General features: G+C 45.7%; 1 protein-coding gene across 1 annotated transcript in view; it reads right to left on the reverse strand.

The window, feature by feature from the left end:
• The window catches only part of COLEC12 (collectin subfamily member 12), a 184559-nt gene extending 166795 nt beyond the window's left edge, over positions 1 to 17764 (reverse strand). The window contains exons 1-2 of the mRNA XM_070361815.1: positions 17517 to 17764; positions 727 to 777 (exon numbers count right to left, since the gene is read on the reverse strand). Of these exons, the coding sequence (XP_070217916.1) occupies positions 727 to 777; positions 17517 to 17523 (58 nt within the window). The 5' untranslated portion in view covers positions 17524 to 17764. The remainder of the gene's footprint in view (positions 1 to 726; positions 778 to 17516) is intronic.
• Positions 17765 to 18146: the final 382 nt, after the last annotated feature.

The following is an 18146-nucleotide window of genomic DNA, read 5'->3' on the forward strand; positions in this document are numbered from 1 at the left end:
TTTCCTTGCCTTTTTTAGCAGCTAGAGGCCACCTGCATCCCTTGGATTGTGGCCCCTTCCTCATTCTGCAGTGCTCATCACAGCACTCTCTGTTCCCATCATCCCATCTTTTCTCCACAGTCAAATCTTCCTCTCCCTCCCTTTTACAAGGATACCTATGACTACATTTAGAGCCCACCCAGATAATACAGAATAACATCCCCTTCTCAGTCTCTTGACTTAATCACATCTGCAAAATGCTTTCTGCCACAGGTTACATTCATGTTCCGGGGCTTAGAATGAGGGTATCTTTGTTCAGCCTACCATAGAGCACTGGTGTCTAGATGTGTTCCTGGAAAAAGTCTTACTCTCACTTCTCCCTTACCAATGACTAAGTTAAGAGCATGGGCCTTGAGGAAAAAGGGAAAAGATGTCTCCGAAATCTCAAAATAGATAAATGCCTGTCTTGTCACAGACTGACCTTCCCCACCATGTTGTGCCTGTTAGACCATCTGGTTTGTATTCAGCGAGCCGCCTAAGCATCCCATCCCTTCCCCAACCACTGCTGGGTGCAACTCCCGTCCCACAACCCTCCGATTTCGTGACAAACCACCTACTTGTTAATACAGAAACTCAACATGCAACCAGAACTGGGCCTTAGAGTCACACATATTCTTGTGCATCAAAGTCACATCACCATTTCCCAGATGGAGCACAGAGAAGGAACGAAGCTTTGCTGGAACTTACCAAACCGCTTGTAACCGAAGGAATGTACCTCCTCCTCCTCTGCAAAATCGTCTGCGGGGGGAGACGGGGAAGAGAAGACAGAGCGTTACCCTGGTAAGACCGGAAGTACTGGACTCAGCTCCTTCCGTTTTCACCTGCTCCACCCTCCCCTCGCCCACCCTGCTCCTCACTCCTGGAGCACACCAGGAGAAAGACCAAAGGGTCCCTGCACTGGCTGTACCCTCAGCCTGGAATGCTCTTCCTCTGGCTCCTTAGGCAACTCCTCCTAATTCAGGTCTCAGCGGAGGTATGGTACCTCTGAGATGCCTTTCTGGACCACCACCCAGCCACTCTGTGTCAAATCGTCCTACTTTAATATTACTCTCTGATGTCATTCTCATTTATGTGTAAGTGTGTGTTATCACACATCCCACGAGATGAATTTTTTTTACGGACTTCATGAATGAATTCCATGTATCTAGAATGGTGCCTGTCACAGAAGTGTTAGTCACTCAGTCATGTCCAACTCTTGGCGACCCCAAGGATGGTAGCCCACCAGGCTCCTCTGTCCATGGAATTCTCCAGATGAGAATACTGGAGTGGGTTGCCACTCCCTTCTCCAGGGGATCTTCCTGACCCAAGGATCGAACCCAGGTCTCCCACATTGCAGGCAGATTCTTTATCATTTGAACTACTTGGAAAAACTGTGTCACAGCATGGGCTTAATAGATTTTGGTGAATAAATGACTGAATAATCAACTGACAAAAGGGTCAAGTTATCATCATATAACTGAGCCTGGGGCCTTCCTGTGCAGATGCCAGGCTGTGAAGTCACCTCTTCTACCTACTGTGGCATCTCAGGAGCCCAGCGTGATTCCTGCAAGGATAGCCAAATCTTTCCCCACTCTCCTTCCAATGGATAACCGGGACTGATGGATGGTTTCCCAGTAAGTGGATTTCCTTGCTGTGGGGATTCCTAAAGGTGGGGCCACTGTGGAAACAAGGGTGATACTGTGTCAGCCACACTTTCTACCAAAAGGCTAAATACTCCTCCTCACATGGTCATGATACAATTCCTTATCACACTGACAATGAACTTCTTATTTCACACTTCTGTCAGGTATGGGTGTACCTGATTATAGGATACTTAAAAAAATAAAAACACTCCAATTTTTTAAATTTTTTTATTGAAGGATAATTGCTTTACAGAATTTTTTTGTTTTCTGTCAAACCTCAACATAAATCAGCCATAGGTATTCATATATCCCCTCCGTCCTGAACTTCCCTCCTCATCCCACCCCTCTAGGTTGATACAGAGCCCCTGTTTGAGTTTCCTGAGCCATAAAGCAAATTCCTGTTGGCTATCTATTTTACATATGGTAATGTAAGTTTCCATGTTACTCTTTCCATACATCTCACCCTCTCCTGCCCTCTCTCCATGTCTATAAGTCTGTTCTCTATGTCTGTTTCTCCACTGCTGCTCTGTAAATAAATTCTTCAGTACCATTTTTCTAGATTCTGTATATGTGCCTTAGAATACGATATTTATATTTCTCTTTCTGACTCACTTCACTCTGTATAATAGGTTCTAGTTTCATCCACCTTATCAGAACTGACTCAAATGTGTTCCTTTTTATGGCTGAGTAATATTCCATTGTATATAGGTACCACAGCTTCTTTATCCATTCATCTGTCAATGACATGGTTGCTTCCATGTTCTAGCTATTGTCAATAGTGCTGCAAAGAACATAGGATAAAAATACTACAATTTTTTAAAGTCTATATTGAACTTTCACTTTCATCAAGAGGCTTTTTTATTGATATTTCTCCCAGCAATCTTGATTCCAGCTTGTACTTCTTCCAGCCCAGCGTTTCTCATGATGTACTCTGCATAGAAGTTAAATAAACAGGGTGACAATATACAGCCTTGATGTACTCCTTTTCCTATTTGGAACCAGTCTGTTGTTCCATGTCCAGTTCTAACTGTTGCTTCCTGACCTGCATACAAATTTCTCAAGAGGCAGATCAGGTGGTCTGGTATTCCCATCTCTTTCAGAATTTTCCACAGTTTATTGTGATCCACACAGTCAAAGGCTTTGGCATAGTTAATAAAGCAGAAATAAATGTTTTTCTCAAACTCTCTTGCTTTTTCCATGATCCAGCGGATGTTGGCAATTTGATCTCTGGCTCCTCTGCCTTTTCTAAAACCAGCTTGAACATCAGGAAGTTCACGGTTCACATATTGCTGAAGTCTGGCTTGGAGAATTTTGAGCATTACTTTACTAGCGTGTGAGATGAGTGCAATTGTGCGGTAGTTTGAGCATTCTTTGGCATTGCCTTTCTTTGGGATTGGAATGAAAACTGACCTTTTCCAGTCTTGTGGCCACTGCTGAGTTTTCCAAATTTGCTGGCATATTGAGTGCAGCACCTTCACAGCATCATCTTTCAGGATTTGAAATAGCTCAACTGGAATTCCATCACCTCCACTAGCTTTGTTCGTAGTGATGCTTTCTAAGGCCCACTTGACTTCACATTCCAGGATGTCTGGCTCTAGGTCAGTGATCATACCATCGTGATTATCTAGGTCATGAAGATCTTTTTTGTACAGTTCTTCTGCGTATTCTTGCCACCTCTTCTTAATATCTTCTGCTTCTGTTAGGTCCATACCATTTCTGTCCTTTATTGAGCTCATCTTTGCATGAAATGTTCCTTTGGTATCTCTGATTTTCTTGAAGAGATCCCTAGTCTTTCCCATTCTGTTGTTTTCCTCTATTTCTTTGCAACGGAGAAGGCAATGGCACCCCACTCCAGTACTCTTGCCTGGAAAATCCCATGGATGGAGGAGCCTGTTAGGCTGCAATCCGTGGGGTCACTAAGAGTCGGACACAACTGAGCGACTTCACTTTCACTTTTCACTTTCATGCATTGGAGAAGGAAATGGCAACCCACTCCAGTGTTCTTGCCTGGAGAATCCCAGGGACCGGGGAGCCTGGTGGGCTGCCGTCTCTGGGGTCGCACAGAGTCGGACACGACTGAAGTGACTTAGCATAGCATAGCATTTCTTTGCAGTGAAAAAGTTGGCTTAAAGCTCAACATTCAGAAAACGAAGGTCATGGCATCCGGTCCCACCACTTCATGGGAAATAGATGGGGAAACAGTGGAAACAGTGTCAGACTTTATTTTGGGGGGCTCCAAAATCACTGCAGATGGTGACTGCAGCCATGAAATTAAAAGACGCTTACTCCTTGGAAGGAAAGTTATGACCAACCTAGATAGCATATTCAAAAGCAGAGACATTACTTTGTCAACAAAGGTCCGGCTAGTCAAGGCTATGGTTTTTCCTGTGGTCATGTATGGATGTGAGAGTTGGACTGTGAAGAAGGCTGAGTGCCAAAGAATTGATGCTTTTGAACTGTGGTGTTGGAGAAGACTCTTGAGAGTCTCTTGGACTGCAAGGAGATTTAACCAGTCCATTCTGAAGGAGATCAGCCCTGGGATTTCTTTGGAAGGAATGATGCTAAAGCTGAAACTCCAGTACTTTGGCCACCTCATGCGAAGAGTTGACTCATTGGAAAAGACTCTGATTCTGGGAGGGATTGGGGGCAGGAGGAGAAGGGGATGACAGAGGATGAGATGGCTGGATGGCATCACTGACTCAATGGACGTGAGTCTGAGTGAACTCCGGGAGTTGGTGATGGACAGGGAGGCCTGGCGTGCTGTGATTCATGGGGTCACAAAGAGTCGGACACGACTGAGCGACTGATCTGATCTGATATTGAACTTGCCACAATACTGCTTCTATTTTATGTTTTGGTATTTTGGTCCCAAGACATGTGGGATCTTAGCTCCCCGATCAGGGATCAAACCCACATCCCCTGCATTGGAAGGCGAAGTCTTAATCATGGGACCACGAGGAAAGTCTCTAAAGGATACTTCTTTTTCTTCTCTTCCTTTTTAAAAAATTTTTTGTGTTGGGGTATAGCCAATTAACAAACAATGTTGTGATAGTTTCAAGTGAAAAGCAAAGGGACTCAGACATATATATATACATGTATCCATTCTCTCCCAAACTCCCCTCCCTTCCAGTTTGCCATATAACATACTTGTGCTACTTGTGCTAAAGTAGGTCCTTATTGGTTATCTGTTATAGCAGAGTATACATGTCAATCCCCAAATTCCCTAACTATCCCATCTCCCCATCCTTCCCTACGGTAAACATGTTTGTTCTCTAAGTCTGTGAATCTGTTTCGTAAGTTAAGTTCATTTGTATAATTTCTTTTTAAATTCCACATATAAGAGATGACCTATGACATTTTTCCTTTCTGTCTGACTGACTTCACCTAGTATGACACTCTCTAGGTCCATCCATGTTGTGGCAGATGGCATTATTTCATTCTTTTTAATGGCTGTGTGGTATTCCATTTTATATATGTGTGTGTGTGTGTGTGTATATACCACATCTTCTTTATCCATTCCTCTGTTGATGGACATTTAGGTTGCTTCCGTGTCTTGGCTATTGTGTAACCAATTATTCTTGAGCTGGTCACCACCACTGCTCCAGCAATCAGCTTCCCTCCACCCACATACAGTTCAGTTCAAAAGTGCTGACTCAGCGTTCACTATGGACCAGAGACTGCCAGGCAGTAGGGCTGCAGAAATGAGTGAGACATGGTCCCTTCCCTCAAGAAGCTGATAGGCTTTCAAAGACAAAAGAAACATAGTGGAGAAATAAAGCCTCTGTGATTATCTTTTCCAGCCCACAATGGGATACAGGACCTAGTTATAACTGAACCTTGAAATGCTGTGGGAAAACCAAGGTGTGTGAGACATCCCACACAACATGCTGAATATCAGCACACTAGTGTGTCATGAAGTGTTATGAAAACACTGTTCTGAAAAGTGTAAGAGAAGAACTACTCCTAAGACCATGGAGAAGTCAGAAATCTCAGTGTTTTACCATGTTTCCTTATTTAGTGAACAAGGAAGAGACTTGCTTGGAATCTAGAAATCCTGGGTTTCATAATTCAAGTCATCTTCTTCTGTCAAGGATTAAAGCTTTCGTTCTTTCTAGATGGAAGAATGTGCTTACAACCAAAAGAACAGCGCCTTTTTCTCACTGACTTGGTGATTGGTTAGTTCACCCAAGACATATTAAGCCCCTAGCCTGTGCCCACTTTCCTAAGTAATTCTCTCACTGATATCTGTGAGGTCTGATCTAGTGTCACTTAAAGGGAAACCCTTGGGAGACTTCCCTGGAGGTCCAAAGGTTAAGACTCCACACTTCCAACGCAGGGGGCGCAGGTGCCATTCCTCATCAGGGAACTAAGATCGCACATGCCGTGTGGCACAGCCAAAAAAAAAGAGGGAGAGAGAAACCATTATCTGCTGCTTCAGCTTAGAAATCCACGCACTTATTCACTCAGTCACTGAATAGGTGCTTATAGACCAGTGGAGTTGATGGGACACTAGTATAGGTAACAATGCCACCCAGGCGTCAGTTTCCCCTGCCAGCTCCAGCCCCTCTGCTGCGGAGCTGTGACCACACAAGAATCCACTCACATGCACAGGCTGTGGAGCAAGGATATCCACCAGTGACAACCTCACTGTGGAGACAAAAAAGCAGCTTGTGCTGCTCTCAGTAGCAAACAGCTTAAAAATTCGCGTTCTCCCCAAAGCGTCTTTTCAGCAGACCTACCATTAGTTTGTTTGTTTGTTTTCTTTTTCCTCTCTGGTCCTTTTCCCATGCAGCATTTTTAGTCTGCCTGACTCCTCTCTCCTTCCTGAAATTTCCCTGGGAACTTCAAACGTCTCAGACTTCTATTATTAAAGCAATTCAGTGCTGCCTCCAAATTAACCTACTACAAGCCATTAACAGTTCAAGGAAACAAAGGCTTTACGGGCAACCCCTAATAGGACTCAAAGAGGATGTCCTGTTGCTCGACTTAACCTGCATCCCAAGAGGATGAGAAACTTTTTTTTTTGATTAAAATTTTTTAAAATTTCTTTTAATTTTTAATTGGAGAATAATTGCTTTACAGTATCATGTTGGTTTCTGCCATACATCAACATGAATCAGCCATAGGTATACATATGTCCCCTCCCTCCTGAACCTCCTTTCCCACCTCCCAGCCCATCCCACCATTCTAAGTTGTCACAGAGCACCAGGTTTGAGCTCCCTGCATCTCTCAGCAAATTCCCACTGGTTATCTGTTTTACATATGGCAATGTAAAGGATGAGAAATTCTTTTGTGCTCAGTCACTCAGTCGTGTTTGACTCTTTGCAACCCCATGAACTGTAGCCCACCAAGCTCCTCTGTCCATGGGATTCTCCAGGCAAGCACACTGGAGTGGGTTGCCATTTCCTACTCCAGAGGATCTTCCCACCCCAGAGATCGAAACCACACGTCTCATGTCTCCTGCTTTGGCAGGAGGGTTCTTTACCACTAGCGCCACCTGGGAAGCCCCATAGCAGCCACCAAAAGAATATAAATCTCTATCTCATTCAACTCTACAAACAGGTACTAAATCATCTGAGATACTCAGGGTACAAAGTACCCAGAGAACAAATTATTGGGATTATCAGGGAAGGTATCTTGGAGAAACATCTTACTCTTTCTTAACATTTGTTCTTTGGAAGGAAAAAGAGAGTTTGGGGGAAACACAGTATACCATATCCCTTTTTGAAAATTCATTGTGGTTTTAGAACTATTAGACTCTGGGACATGCTAAAAGAGAGAGAAATGGTTCAACTTTATTTCATTCGATGTATTTACAAGAGTTGACTTTTCATATCCTTAAAAGCTGGGTCACATTGGGCAGGTGATGCTTCGTAGACATTCCATTAAGGTGGGGGTGGTGCAGAGCCCCTGTCAGAGTCCCCAGCTGTGTCATTACCAAACAGATGATTCAGGCTGGTGATGGAGTGATTCATTTTAGGAATTGAAAAAGAGGAAGAAGCAGGAGCTGCCAGGGCTTGTGGCTGTGCGGATGGCCCACATCGAACTATAAAAGCCCTAGGAGAGAGGAGGCAAGGTCAGCTGTCCCCAGTGCCTGAGCATCTGAGAGGGCAAAAGGCTACCCCAAGACCCACATGGCTGGCAGATGGGTTTGAGGAAGACAAATAGCCTGATCTCATGGGCAAGGTTATATTTTGTTCTCAAAACCCTTTCCTCACACTCAGTGGACCCAGGCTAAGTGCAGCCCAGATTTTCTTTTCTTTTATAAAAGTCATCTTATTTATTATTTATTTAGGCCATCCCTCGCCACATGTGAATTGACAGCTTTCAAATTGTGGTGCCAGAGAAGACTCTTGAGAGTCCCTTGGACTGCAAAGAGATCAAACTAGTCAATCCTAAAGGAAATCAACCCTGAATATTCACTGGAAGGACTGATACTGAAGTTGAAGCTCTAATACTTCAGCCACCTGATGTGAAGAGCTGACTCATTGGGAAAGACCTTGATGCTGGGAAAGACTGAAGGCACAAGGAGAAGGGGCAGCAGAGGATGAGATGGTTGGATGGCATCACCGACGTAATGCACATGAATTTGAGCAAACTCAGGAAGATAGCAGAGGACAGGGAAGGCTGGCGGGCTGCAGTCCATGAGGTCATGAAGAGTCGGACACAACTTAGGGACTGAATAACATCAACAACTGTGGCATGTGAGATCTTAGTTCCCTAACCAGGGATCAAACCCTCACTGCCTGCATTGGAAGCTTGGAGCCTTAACCCCTGGGTGGTCAGGGAAGCCCCCCAGATTTTCTCTGCAGTCTCAGGGGCCTGCAGAGGTGATGGGTTCAAATAAGGATATTCCCTCTCGAGGATCTAGTCACCTTTGCAACCTGCCACTTCTCAAAATCTGTCTCTGACATAATCTATGTCATGCAATTGCTACACTTTGACATGAGCAAGGATTTTGTTAAGATTTAAGGCCTCTCAGTTCTGCAATGGCCAGAACTCAATCCCTGCTTCTGACAGCAGTTAGCCTGCAGGGAAGAAGAAACCTTAACATCCTAAACAACAAAATGTGTTTAATTGAAGATTTATGTCTACAAGCACGTACTTTCTCGGCTGACACAGATGTACTACAGCATTTTTATTGCAATACCTACGGGCCACATGTCTTTTGCTTGTCTGTTTCAAAATATGATTTTTATTTACTTTATTTACTTTCCTTGGTAATTGGCACAGAGCCATGCTGGCCAGAGGTTTCGTGATGGAGAACACTGAACAGAATTCTTGCTGACATTCTTTGAGCATCACTGATTTCAGAGTACCATGAGTTCAAGTATAGTTTAGTTTAGTTGGCTTGGGGAACTGAGAGTCATACATATTAATATGTTCCAATCAATCTGTGGACCAAGTTGTGCAATATCCCCATGGTTAGAATTTACCTCTCCTTGCCCTGCACCCGCTCTGTATCAGTGTGACGGCAATTGTCTCCATCTGTCTTACATTCCTGTTCTGGTTTTGACTTCCCGCAGATGGAAAGCCCTCTAAAAACGGGACATTTATCACGTTGTCCCCTCAGCAGCTAGCACATCTGTGGCATATTACAGAAACTCAGGTGGCGCTAGTGGTAAAGAATTCGCTTGCCAATTTAGGAGATGTAGGAGACGTAAGAGATGCGTGTTTGATCCTTGGGTTGGGAAGATCCCCTGGAGGAGGGCATGGCAACCCACTCCAGTATTCTTGCCTGGAGAATCCCATGGACAGAGGAGCCTGGCAGGCTGCAGTCCAAAGGGTTGCAAAGAGTCAGACATGACTGTAAGTGACTCAGCACACACAGACACACATCTTATTAATATAAACCCCAAATATTGATCTAGTCCAGATTGTGATACAACTATATTGGGATGATGAGGGGCATCAGGAGGTATCCGTGATAGTAGTCAGGCGGAGGTGAAGGGTAGGAGAACTAAATCCTCATTTGCTATAAAGGGAAGTCAATATATAACACCCAGAACCAAAATAATAACAATAATAATTAAAATAATAAAAATGACTCTTTGAGACCCCATGGGCTGTAGCCCGCCAGGCTCCTCTGTCCATGGGATTTCCCAGGCAAGAATACTGGAGTGGGTTGCCATTTCCTTCTCTGGGGATCTTCCCAACCCAGGGATCAAACCTGCGTCTCCTGCATTGCAGGAGGATTCTTTACTGCCTGGGAAGCCCAGTGAAAATGAAGACTGCCATAAACATGTCACTTAAGGACATGGGGCTATAGGAGCTTGTCCACATTAAGAACTGCCAACAACTCTTTCCATCCCTCCAAGTGAAAGTTCATGTCCACTCTCTTGAATTTGGGAGGACTTTGTGACTCGCTGTGGCCAATGGAATTCGCCAGAAGTAGCAGTGGGTGACCTTGGGGCCTAGGTCTTCTCCAAGATCTCTGCTATCAGCTTCTGTTCTCACCCCCTAGGCAGTTGGCTGCCTTGGGAAATATCCAGGCACCTTGCTGGACCAGAGGTGACCTGGCGAGAGGGGATCCCTGGGGAATGAGAGACTGTGATGGGGAGGGGAGAGCCCGGCCAGGCCTTGGCCCTTCCAGCTCCCCAGGATGCTCTAGCCCAATCAACACCTCAGGAGGCAGAGACCAGCCTGAATCGCAGGGTCGTGAGCGAATAAACAGCTGTTATTTGAAGCGACAGAGCTTGGGGATTCTGTCTTCTAGGCATCGGTAGAGAAGCCAAAATCAAATGCAAAAAACGTTCTCAGGAGGTTGCCTCTGGGGACTGGAAAACGATAAAATGAAGTGGGCTGGGCAGGAAATTGCTGTTTTTCATAATAAATAGGATGTTCTTTGACTCTCTAAACTATGTGCATCTCTAACTTTGATAAACAAAAAAAAAGAAAGAGAACAAAAATCAAGCAAACAAAACAAGGAAATGTGTAGGGAAGATAAAAGTCAGGTAGACTGAAAAAAAGCCCACCAGTCCAACAGACGCTGACGACTGGAAAAGATCCCCTGGTCCAAAGAGCCGGCACGCAGAGTTCATCCTGGAGCAACCGCACAGATCTGGGCTCGCAGCCTTCATGGCTGCACTGGGTAGCTTCTGGCAAATGCCACGTTGATCAGAACAAGTTCAGGCACTTTCAGGAGGCAGGTTGAAGGACCGTGGACAGAGGCAAGGCTGAATGCAAACTTATCCTCCAAGCTGGGCTCAGCGCTGCCATTCACCCTGTCCTGTCTCCACCCTGAGACAGGAGCCCCAGCTCCTTTAGTAGCATCATCACCACTAGAACAGAACAGCATGGTCCCCTGGGCTCTCAAGATCTTTAACTGCTTCCAAACCAGTCAGCAAGCACCATTCCTGCAAGTTGGTCTTGTGTGTCCCACCACCCACCTACGATGGCTGGCCCAGTCGGGGAGGAGGAGAGGAGGACCCCTGAGGCCAAATACCCAGTACCCACTGGCCCCTGGAGTCCACAGCCAGCCTCCACTGGCCACTGCTCTAAGGGAGTGGCTTTCATGCAGGCATTTGTGAGAACCATGGCCTCAACAGAGTGTCACCTGGGTTGCTAAATATTTTGGGTATCCCCTTGGATACTGGCAGGCAGATTCTTTACCGCTGAGCCACCAAGGAAACCCGTTATCACTTGATTAACTTAACATAAATGGTTCATAATTGGCAATTACATTCCTGCCTGGAATAAGCAGCAAGTCACAATTATACAGTGTTCTAAAACCTAAAATATCTTGAGTTCTCCTTAAGTGCAAGACACCACTCTAAACAACTGAGCTAAACTAACCTATATAATCCTCAAAAAATAGAAAAAAATGGTATCCAGTATATGTCATTATTATCCCCCCGCTTGACAGATGAGGAAACTGAGGGGCCCAGGAGGTTAACAAGTATCATGTGGTCAGCAGGCCCTCTGGTTTCAGAGCCCACACTCCTCACCACATTGAAATCGTCAGGTTCCACTCCTGGGAACACTATGTATAATTACATTTTTTGAGATAGGCATATTTTAAAGTATCAATATATATTAATACTTTGGATTATAAATTTAGAATATAAATTTGGATATTTTGCCTTCGAATAATGTCATATATACATATATCAGCTACTTTCCAAACATTTCTATGTCATAACTAAGTGACTTAGGCCTCAGAAGTGCAGATATTTTCACAAACCAATGACGTTAGTTTTTGCACGCAGAATGTCAAATGTCCGACCTCTTAGGCAAGTGTATATGACTTCACAAAACAAAGAATTTTCATCCCAAATGACTCAGGAAGGATGTCATATTTAATACGTCCAATTCCAATAAATAAATTAATTTTTAATCTCCCATGTTGAAAAACATCTTTCCTTAATAATTTTTAAGAGTATCGATGGACTGTGATAAATTCAAGGGTTAAGAAAGCTCCTGGACTCTCTTTGGAATTTTAATTTGGGATTACTCATTTCTGCTTTCACTGCTATATAATTTTGAAGGTTCCTTAAGCAATCAGCAGGACCTGTTCAGGGTACTATTTTGGTTTGGGCCCTTTAAATATCATTCACTTAAATAGAAATCAAATTACTGCTTGATTGAATAGTTGCCTTCCCCAAGCTTTGGATGACTGGTGTGATTAGAAACCATGCTATCAGTAGTAAAGAGTGAAGGTTCTATGAGGAGTGTCAATACCTTCCTATCCTTTGTTAAGGTGTTTATTTATTGTTATTATCATCATCATCATCATTATTATTGCTGATCATTGGTGGTTAAGTCTGTTCCTGAAAAGCAATTCTGACTATGCTAACTGTCTGAAGGCAAACCTGTCAGCAAGACAGCACAGGGGCTGTTTGCAGAGTCAATGACTTCAGCAAGCCATTCACACTCATTCAATCAGTCACAAGAAAACCTCCCAGCAGATAAATTCTACAAAGGGCAGCAACCCTGGAATGTGCCTTATCTCTGCAGGAGCTCTAGCCTAGAGAGGTTCCTCCAGTGACTGGCTGAAGAGCACAGCAGTTTCTTCAGACCTTTGATGCCAAGTTATTAAGGTCTAAGGCCAGACAGGAGGGGACCTCTTCTACTCTGCTCTCCCAGCATTTATGGACTGTGGCACACGGTAGGGACTTAACAAATGTTTTAATAAGTCCCCAGCATTTATCTTCCCACTCACAACCCAGTTCCCTGCCTCCAGGGCATAGATAGGAATTCCAGAATCTGAGAGAGCCTGTGCCTTCAGAATGGCATAAGAGCAAAAGATGGAAAGGCAGAACCAGACTGGTTATAGCTGACTCGCGGTGAGGGTAGACGCTTTTCACAGATGATCACCTAAGTGACCTACAACACTGTCCCCTGACCCCCAACTGCCGGATTCTTTTCACTCTGATTTGCCCCTCAAAAGGAGAAAGGCTACACTCTGCCATTATTCTGGGCTCCTTGTGCGTGTCTGCTAAGTTGCTTCAGTTGTGTCCGACTATTTATGACCCTGTGGACTACAGCCCGACAGGCTCCTCTGTCCATGGGAAGAAAACGAATGGATTGCCATGCCCTTCTCCAGGGAATCTTCCCAACCCAGGGATCGAACCTGCGTCTTTTATGTCTTCTGCATTGGCAGACAGGTTCTTTACCACTAGTGCCATCTGGAAAGCCCTCCCAGCACCTAACCACTTTTTCCCTTAGTGGGAAGACATGAATCGGACTTCCTCCTAAGAGATCACTCACATGCTAGGTTCGTTCGAGCAATAACATTTTTCTATCACTAAACTTTAAATGTCTATTTTCTCATTTGAAAACAAACACTTTGAAGGCCATTTAACTTACTTTAGACAGCAGCTGCATCAACGGTTTTGAAATAATGATTCAATAAAAATAAGTATGAATTCAGAAAATTAGAATTATGCTATTGCTTAGAAGTTATCATCTGCCAGCTTTTCTCATTCACACCATTATTGCTGAATGAGCCACAGGGTTGCGGTAGGGGTGAGGGTCAGGGGATGGGAACAATCTGGGAAAATTGCATAGGAGACCACTGGGAAGATATATACTTAGCAATAATTAAACCTCAGATTAGGAATGTCAAGCATCTTCAAACTAATGAAAAGTCAAAAGTGTAACTGGGTTGCAAATTTGTCTTCCAGAGGCAAAGAAGCCTCAATTCCCAAACAGTGAAAGGAAAAAGACCTCACTTTGTTTCCATTTTCCTGTAGAAAACATGATTCTTTCGATGTTAAAGCAGTCAGAACCTACACAAGTGTTTGCTTATCCCAGTTAAGGACAAGACATCTTAGACACCTGGAAAGCCAAGAGACTGCAGGTCTGGGAAAACAGGGAGTAGAAATACACTGCTTACTAGCACCTTTTAAAAGTATCATTGCCAGATAGCATTTCAGAAATGTTTACACACAAAAGCACAATTGGACACTAGGTTTTAATGGCACTGACATCCTCCCTGCATTAAATTAGAGCAGTGGTTTGAACCAATGTGGTCCTGTGAGCTGATGGTTGTTGCAGGCCATCTCTTAAGTAACAAGTGCTACTGCATTAAAACTCACCAATACTCCCAACTTCCAGAACTAGAAATGTGATTTCTTAATGACACACCTAACTCTAGAGGAGTCAGATTCCTTCATAAAGAGTGTGAATATTAAAAACCATGAAATTTATGGTGTAGTACAGCTAATTGAAAATGTAATTAGAAATAAATTAAAACCAACTTCATGTTTTAATCACTGTGGAACACTTAAAGTATTCCAGCAACAGGGCAAGTAATTTTCTTCTGGAAAATGTATAATGATGTCATTATTTTTTTACTTGGGACTCCAGAGAAGGAAGAAATATTAAAAGAGACAGATATTTGCTGAACGCAACAGATAGGTGGTGCTGTGGTTCACCGAAGCCTTGGAATTAGACTCCAAAGGCCTGGGTTTTTACAAAGGCTATATCCCAAGTTTAAAAATCACAATTAGAAAGTCAAATAAGTGCCTTGAAAAGGCATCTGACTTGCATAGTAGCTGAATTTTTGCCTTGACAAATAAACTTCTGTAGTTTCTAAGATGTCCACTAATTTTCTATTTGGCTAAGGAATGTTTTGGGTTAACACTTCAATTTTAAGCATTTGCAAGGTCTGTCACGACTTCTATCACTTAGAGAAATCAAATACTAATGCAACATTGGCTTAAACATAATGAGTTCATTGCTTTATGACATAATTACAAACCCAAGGAAAACTCTGTGTTGGTTACCTATGACAAATTGTCCAAATGATTCTACTTGGTAAAGGCAGCTTTCTTTTTTGGCTAAAAACACACTCTGCTTGGCTTCAGAAGGCTTGTGTCTGATTTCTTGGCTCCATCCCTTCCTGGCTGCTGCACCAGCTTTGAGTTCCTTGGCTACTTAATCGTCTGAGAATCACTTTTCTTCCAGTCCAGGGGTTCTATCTGGTGTTCTAGGTCTCTCCAAGACTCACAGGGAACCTGGCAAAGCTTGTTTTTAGATGCCTACTACCCTCCTTGTTGCTGGTTTCTATTTCTTCTGGACTGTTTCCGTATCTATGGTGTAGGGGTTAAAATGCCTACTTTATAGGGCGTTTGAGAGGGTTCACTGACAAAGTGCTTGTAGAGGGTGGAGCATACTGGTGCACTTAGTAGGTACTGAAAAAACATTACTGTCTGCTACCTTTCCCACCTCACAAACCAGACAAACACAAATTCTATGGCAATTGTTGGTAAGCAAACCTCTCACAGAACATTTCGTTTTAAAAGAGGCCTTCAAAGTGACTAGCCTCCCCAGGAATTCAGCCCCTTAGTCCCCTTCACCTACTGAGGCAGAAGGTAAGTGGGGTGTTGAGGCAGTGCCCAGACCACAGAGGATAAGCAATGAGCCTTCTCCAAGCAGTGTGCTAGCTGGTCTAGAATGTAGTGTAAGTCATATATATATATATATATATATATATATATATATATATATAAAGTGTGTGTGTATATATATACACACACACTTCCCTGGTGACTGACTGTAAAGAATCCACCTATAACAGAGGAGACTCAGTTCAATCCCTGAGATAGGAAAAAACCCTGGAGAAGGGAATGGTTCCTTACTCTAGTATTTTTGCCTGGAGAATCCCATGGGCAGAGGAGCCTAGTGGGCTATAGTCCATGAGGTCGAAAAGAGTTGGACACAACAACTGAAGCAACTCAGCATACAGCATACATACATATAACCTGTAGGTATGTATTCCATTACAGATTTGAATTAACATTGAAAAAAATACCCAAACTGCAGTAACAGTCATTGACCCAGTCAAAAGCATAACTAGATTTTCAGGGTTTACGAAGCCACATGGGAGCTGATGAAATGAGGAGGTGGCTTATCTTTCCAAAAGTTCAAAACCTCCTGGCCTCAGTGACCAGCAATGAGAAGATTAAATTCTGGCTAAAATGATGGTAACTGAGCACCAGAGGAAAGTTTAGCCGTGTGAACTCTTGCAATTCTGGGAAGATCCCTTAATCAGTGCTGGCTAAGGAAAGTGTGCCTTTCCTAGAATGTAAATAAGAGAAGAGAAACTCAGATGTAGAGAGAAGGAACGCACACACGCTGCGTTTTGAAATTCTGTTTTTTGTGTCTCTTGCTTTGTGTGTCTCTTGCATTACATCCTGTCTTCTGTGTCTCTGGCCCGGGGGCAGGACCCTTTCCACCTGGCGTTTTGTCCCCTTCCTTCCCAGGATCTCCAGAGAAGGACACAGAACTCCCTTGGAAGGAGAGCTAATTGGTAGGTCATTATCGCTCCGAACTGTTTAGCGCGATCTGCCTTGCAGAGAGCAACCTCTAGAGCCCTAAGTTTCTTTCCAAGTCTGTAGGGCTCCCGAGGCGCGCGCCTGGATCAGCAACGCTTGCAAGTCAAAGAGGTCGCATCGCGCGTTTTCGGGCTGCTGGAAGCTCGGTCCTAGCGGTCAGATGGCATCTCGAACCGAGCCCCCTCACTCAGGTCCGGCCAGCGCGGGGACCGAGCCGTGTTATCCTAACACAAATCCAGGATTCCAGTCTTGTGTAAACACCACGCCGGCCCATCTCCAAACGATACCTCTGCTGTGATTATCTCACATACAGATCGAGATTCTGTTGACAGATCTTCGTTTTCTACTCAACAGACGGCTTCCCTGCGAAGCACTTCTCCTCGCTAAAAGGTGCGATAGCATCTGACACTTCCCTAAACCCGCCTGCTGTGGACACCGCCCGGGGGATTGTGTTGCCCCTGATCACACGTGGGCACAGCTCCGCAGGCGGACACATGGAAGGGACGCGAAACCGAGGGCGGTGATTTTCCAGCCAGTGGGGCTGATGGAGAAAGATGCCAAATGCACTTCCCGAGCCAGCTGAACTCCGCGGGCACCTAATCATTGCCAGATGTGGGGAGGGCGCACCGAGAACATCCCCGAGTCCGGAAGAAAACACCCGTCGACTTCTCAGACGGGGAAGCGGCAACGGCGGGGAGGGAGAGGGACCTTGGAGAGAATGGGGCGTGCGACAGGGCGCAGAACGAACTAGGGGGGCCGAGGGTGGGGGGCCGAGGGTGGGGAGTGATGATGCCTCCACTCTCCTGAGCGTATTTTTTCAATTAAAAAGTTGGGACCTGGAATCCGTAAACAACGACTTGGGGCTTCAAACTACTTTGTTGAGACACAGTGGGGAGGGCAGTACTTGCCGGCTTCAAATGCCCAACCCCGAGGTCTCCGGCGGTATCCGACTCCCGAGCCCCGGGGACGTCCCCCGGGATGAGCGCACCAAATTCACCACCGGTTCTCCCCCGGGTCTCCGCTCAGAGAAACTTGGCACCTCGCCCCCTCCCGCGCGCCCCGAAGCCCGCCCTACCTTTCATGGTGACCGAGGAGACGCACCTCCAGCCGGGGAGCTCCGCGCCGCCGAGGAAGTCCGCGCTGAGCAGCGGGTCAGTGCGCGCCCATGGCAGCCGCGCCGCGCGTCGGCCGTCTGTGCTCCAGCCCTGCCTCCCCGCTCGGCGCTCTGTGCCGCGGGGCCGCCTCGCGCGCCGCTCACCCCGGGCGGGAGGCGCCGCCGCCGCCAGCGCCCCTCCCCCTGGCCCGGCCGCCGGGGCGCGCGGGCCGCCGCGCCCACGCCCCCCTTGCGCCTTCCCGCGCCCAGCCCCGCCCGCGGGCCGGCCCCAGCCCCGGCCCTGGCCGCTTCCCCGCCCGCGCTCCCGGTGTTCCCTCTTTTTCGCGTTGGCTTGGAAGCGGGACGAAGACCGAGGAAAGCGGCTCACGGGGTGATCAAGTGCTCAGCCTCGGGGTGCACAGAACGTGCTGCCGCTGGGCTGGTTTTTAGACCTCGGGCTCCCCAGAGTGTGGGGCGAGCGGCCTGAGAGCAGCGGCGTCTCGGGGACGGCGTGGCTTGCTTGTCCCTTCCCCAAAGGGCTCTGGGCGCGGAGCGTTAGAAGATCGGACAGGGGAGAGAAAGCCCCGAGGCCCAAAGTTTCCAAGTCCGCTC

Source organism: Bos mutus, chromosome 24 (assembly GCF_027580195.1).
Source record: "Bos mutus isolate GX-2022 chromosome 24, NWIPB_WYAK_1.1, whole genome shotgun sequence".
Classification (NCBI taxonomy): domain Eukaryota; kingdom Metazoa; phylum Chordata; class Mammalia; order Artiodactyla; family Bovidae; genus Bos; species Bos mutus.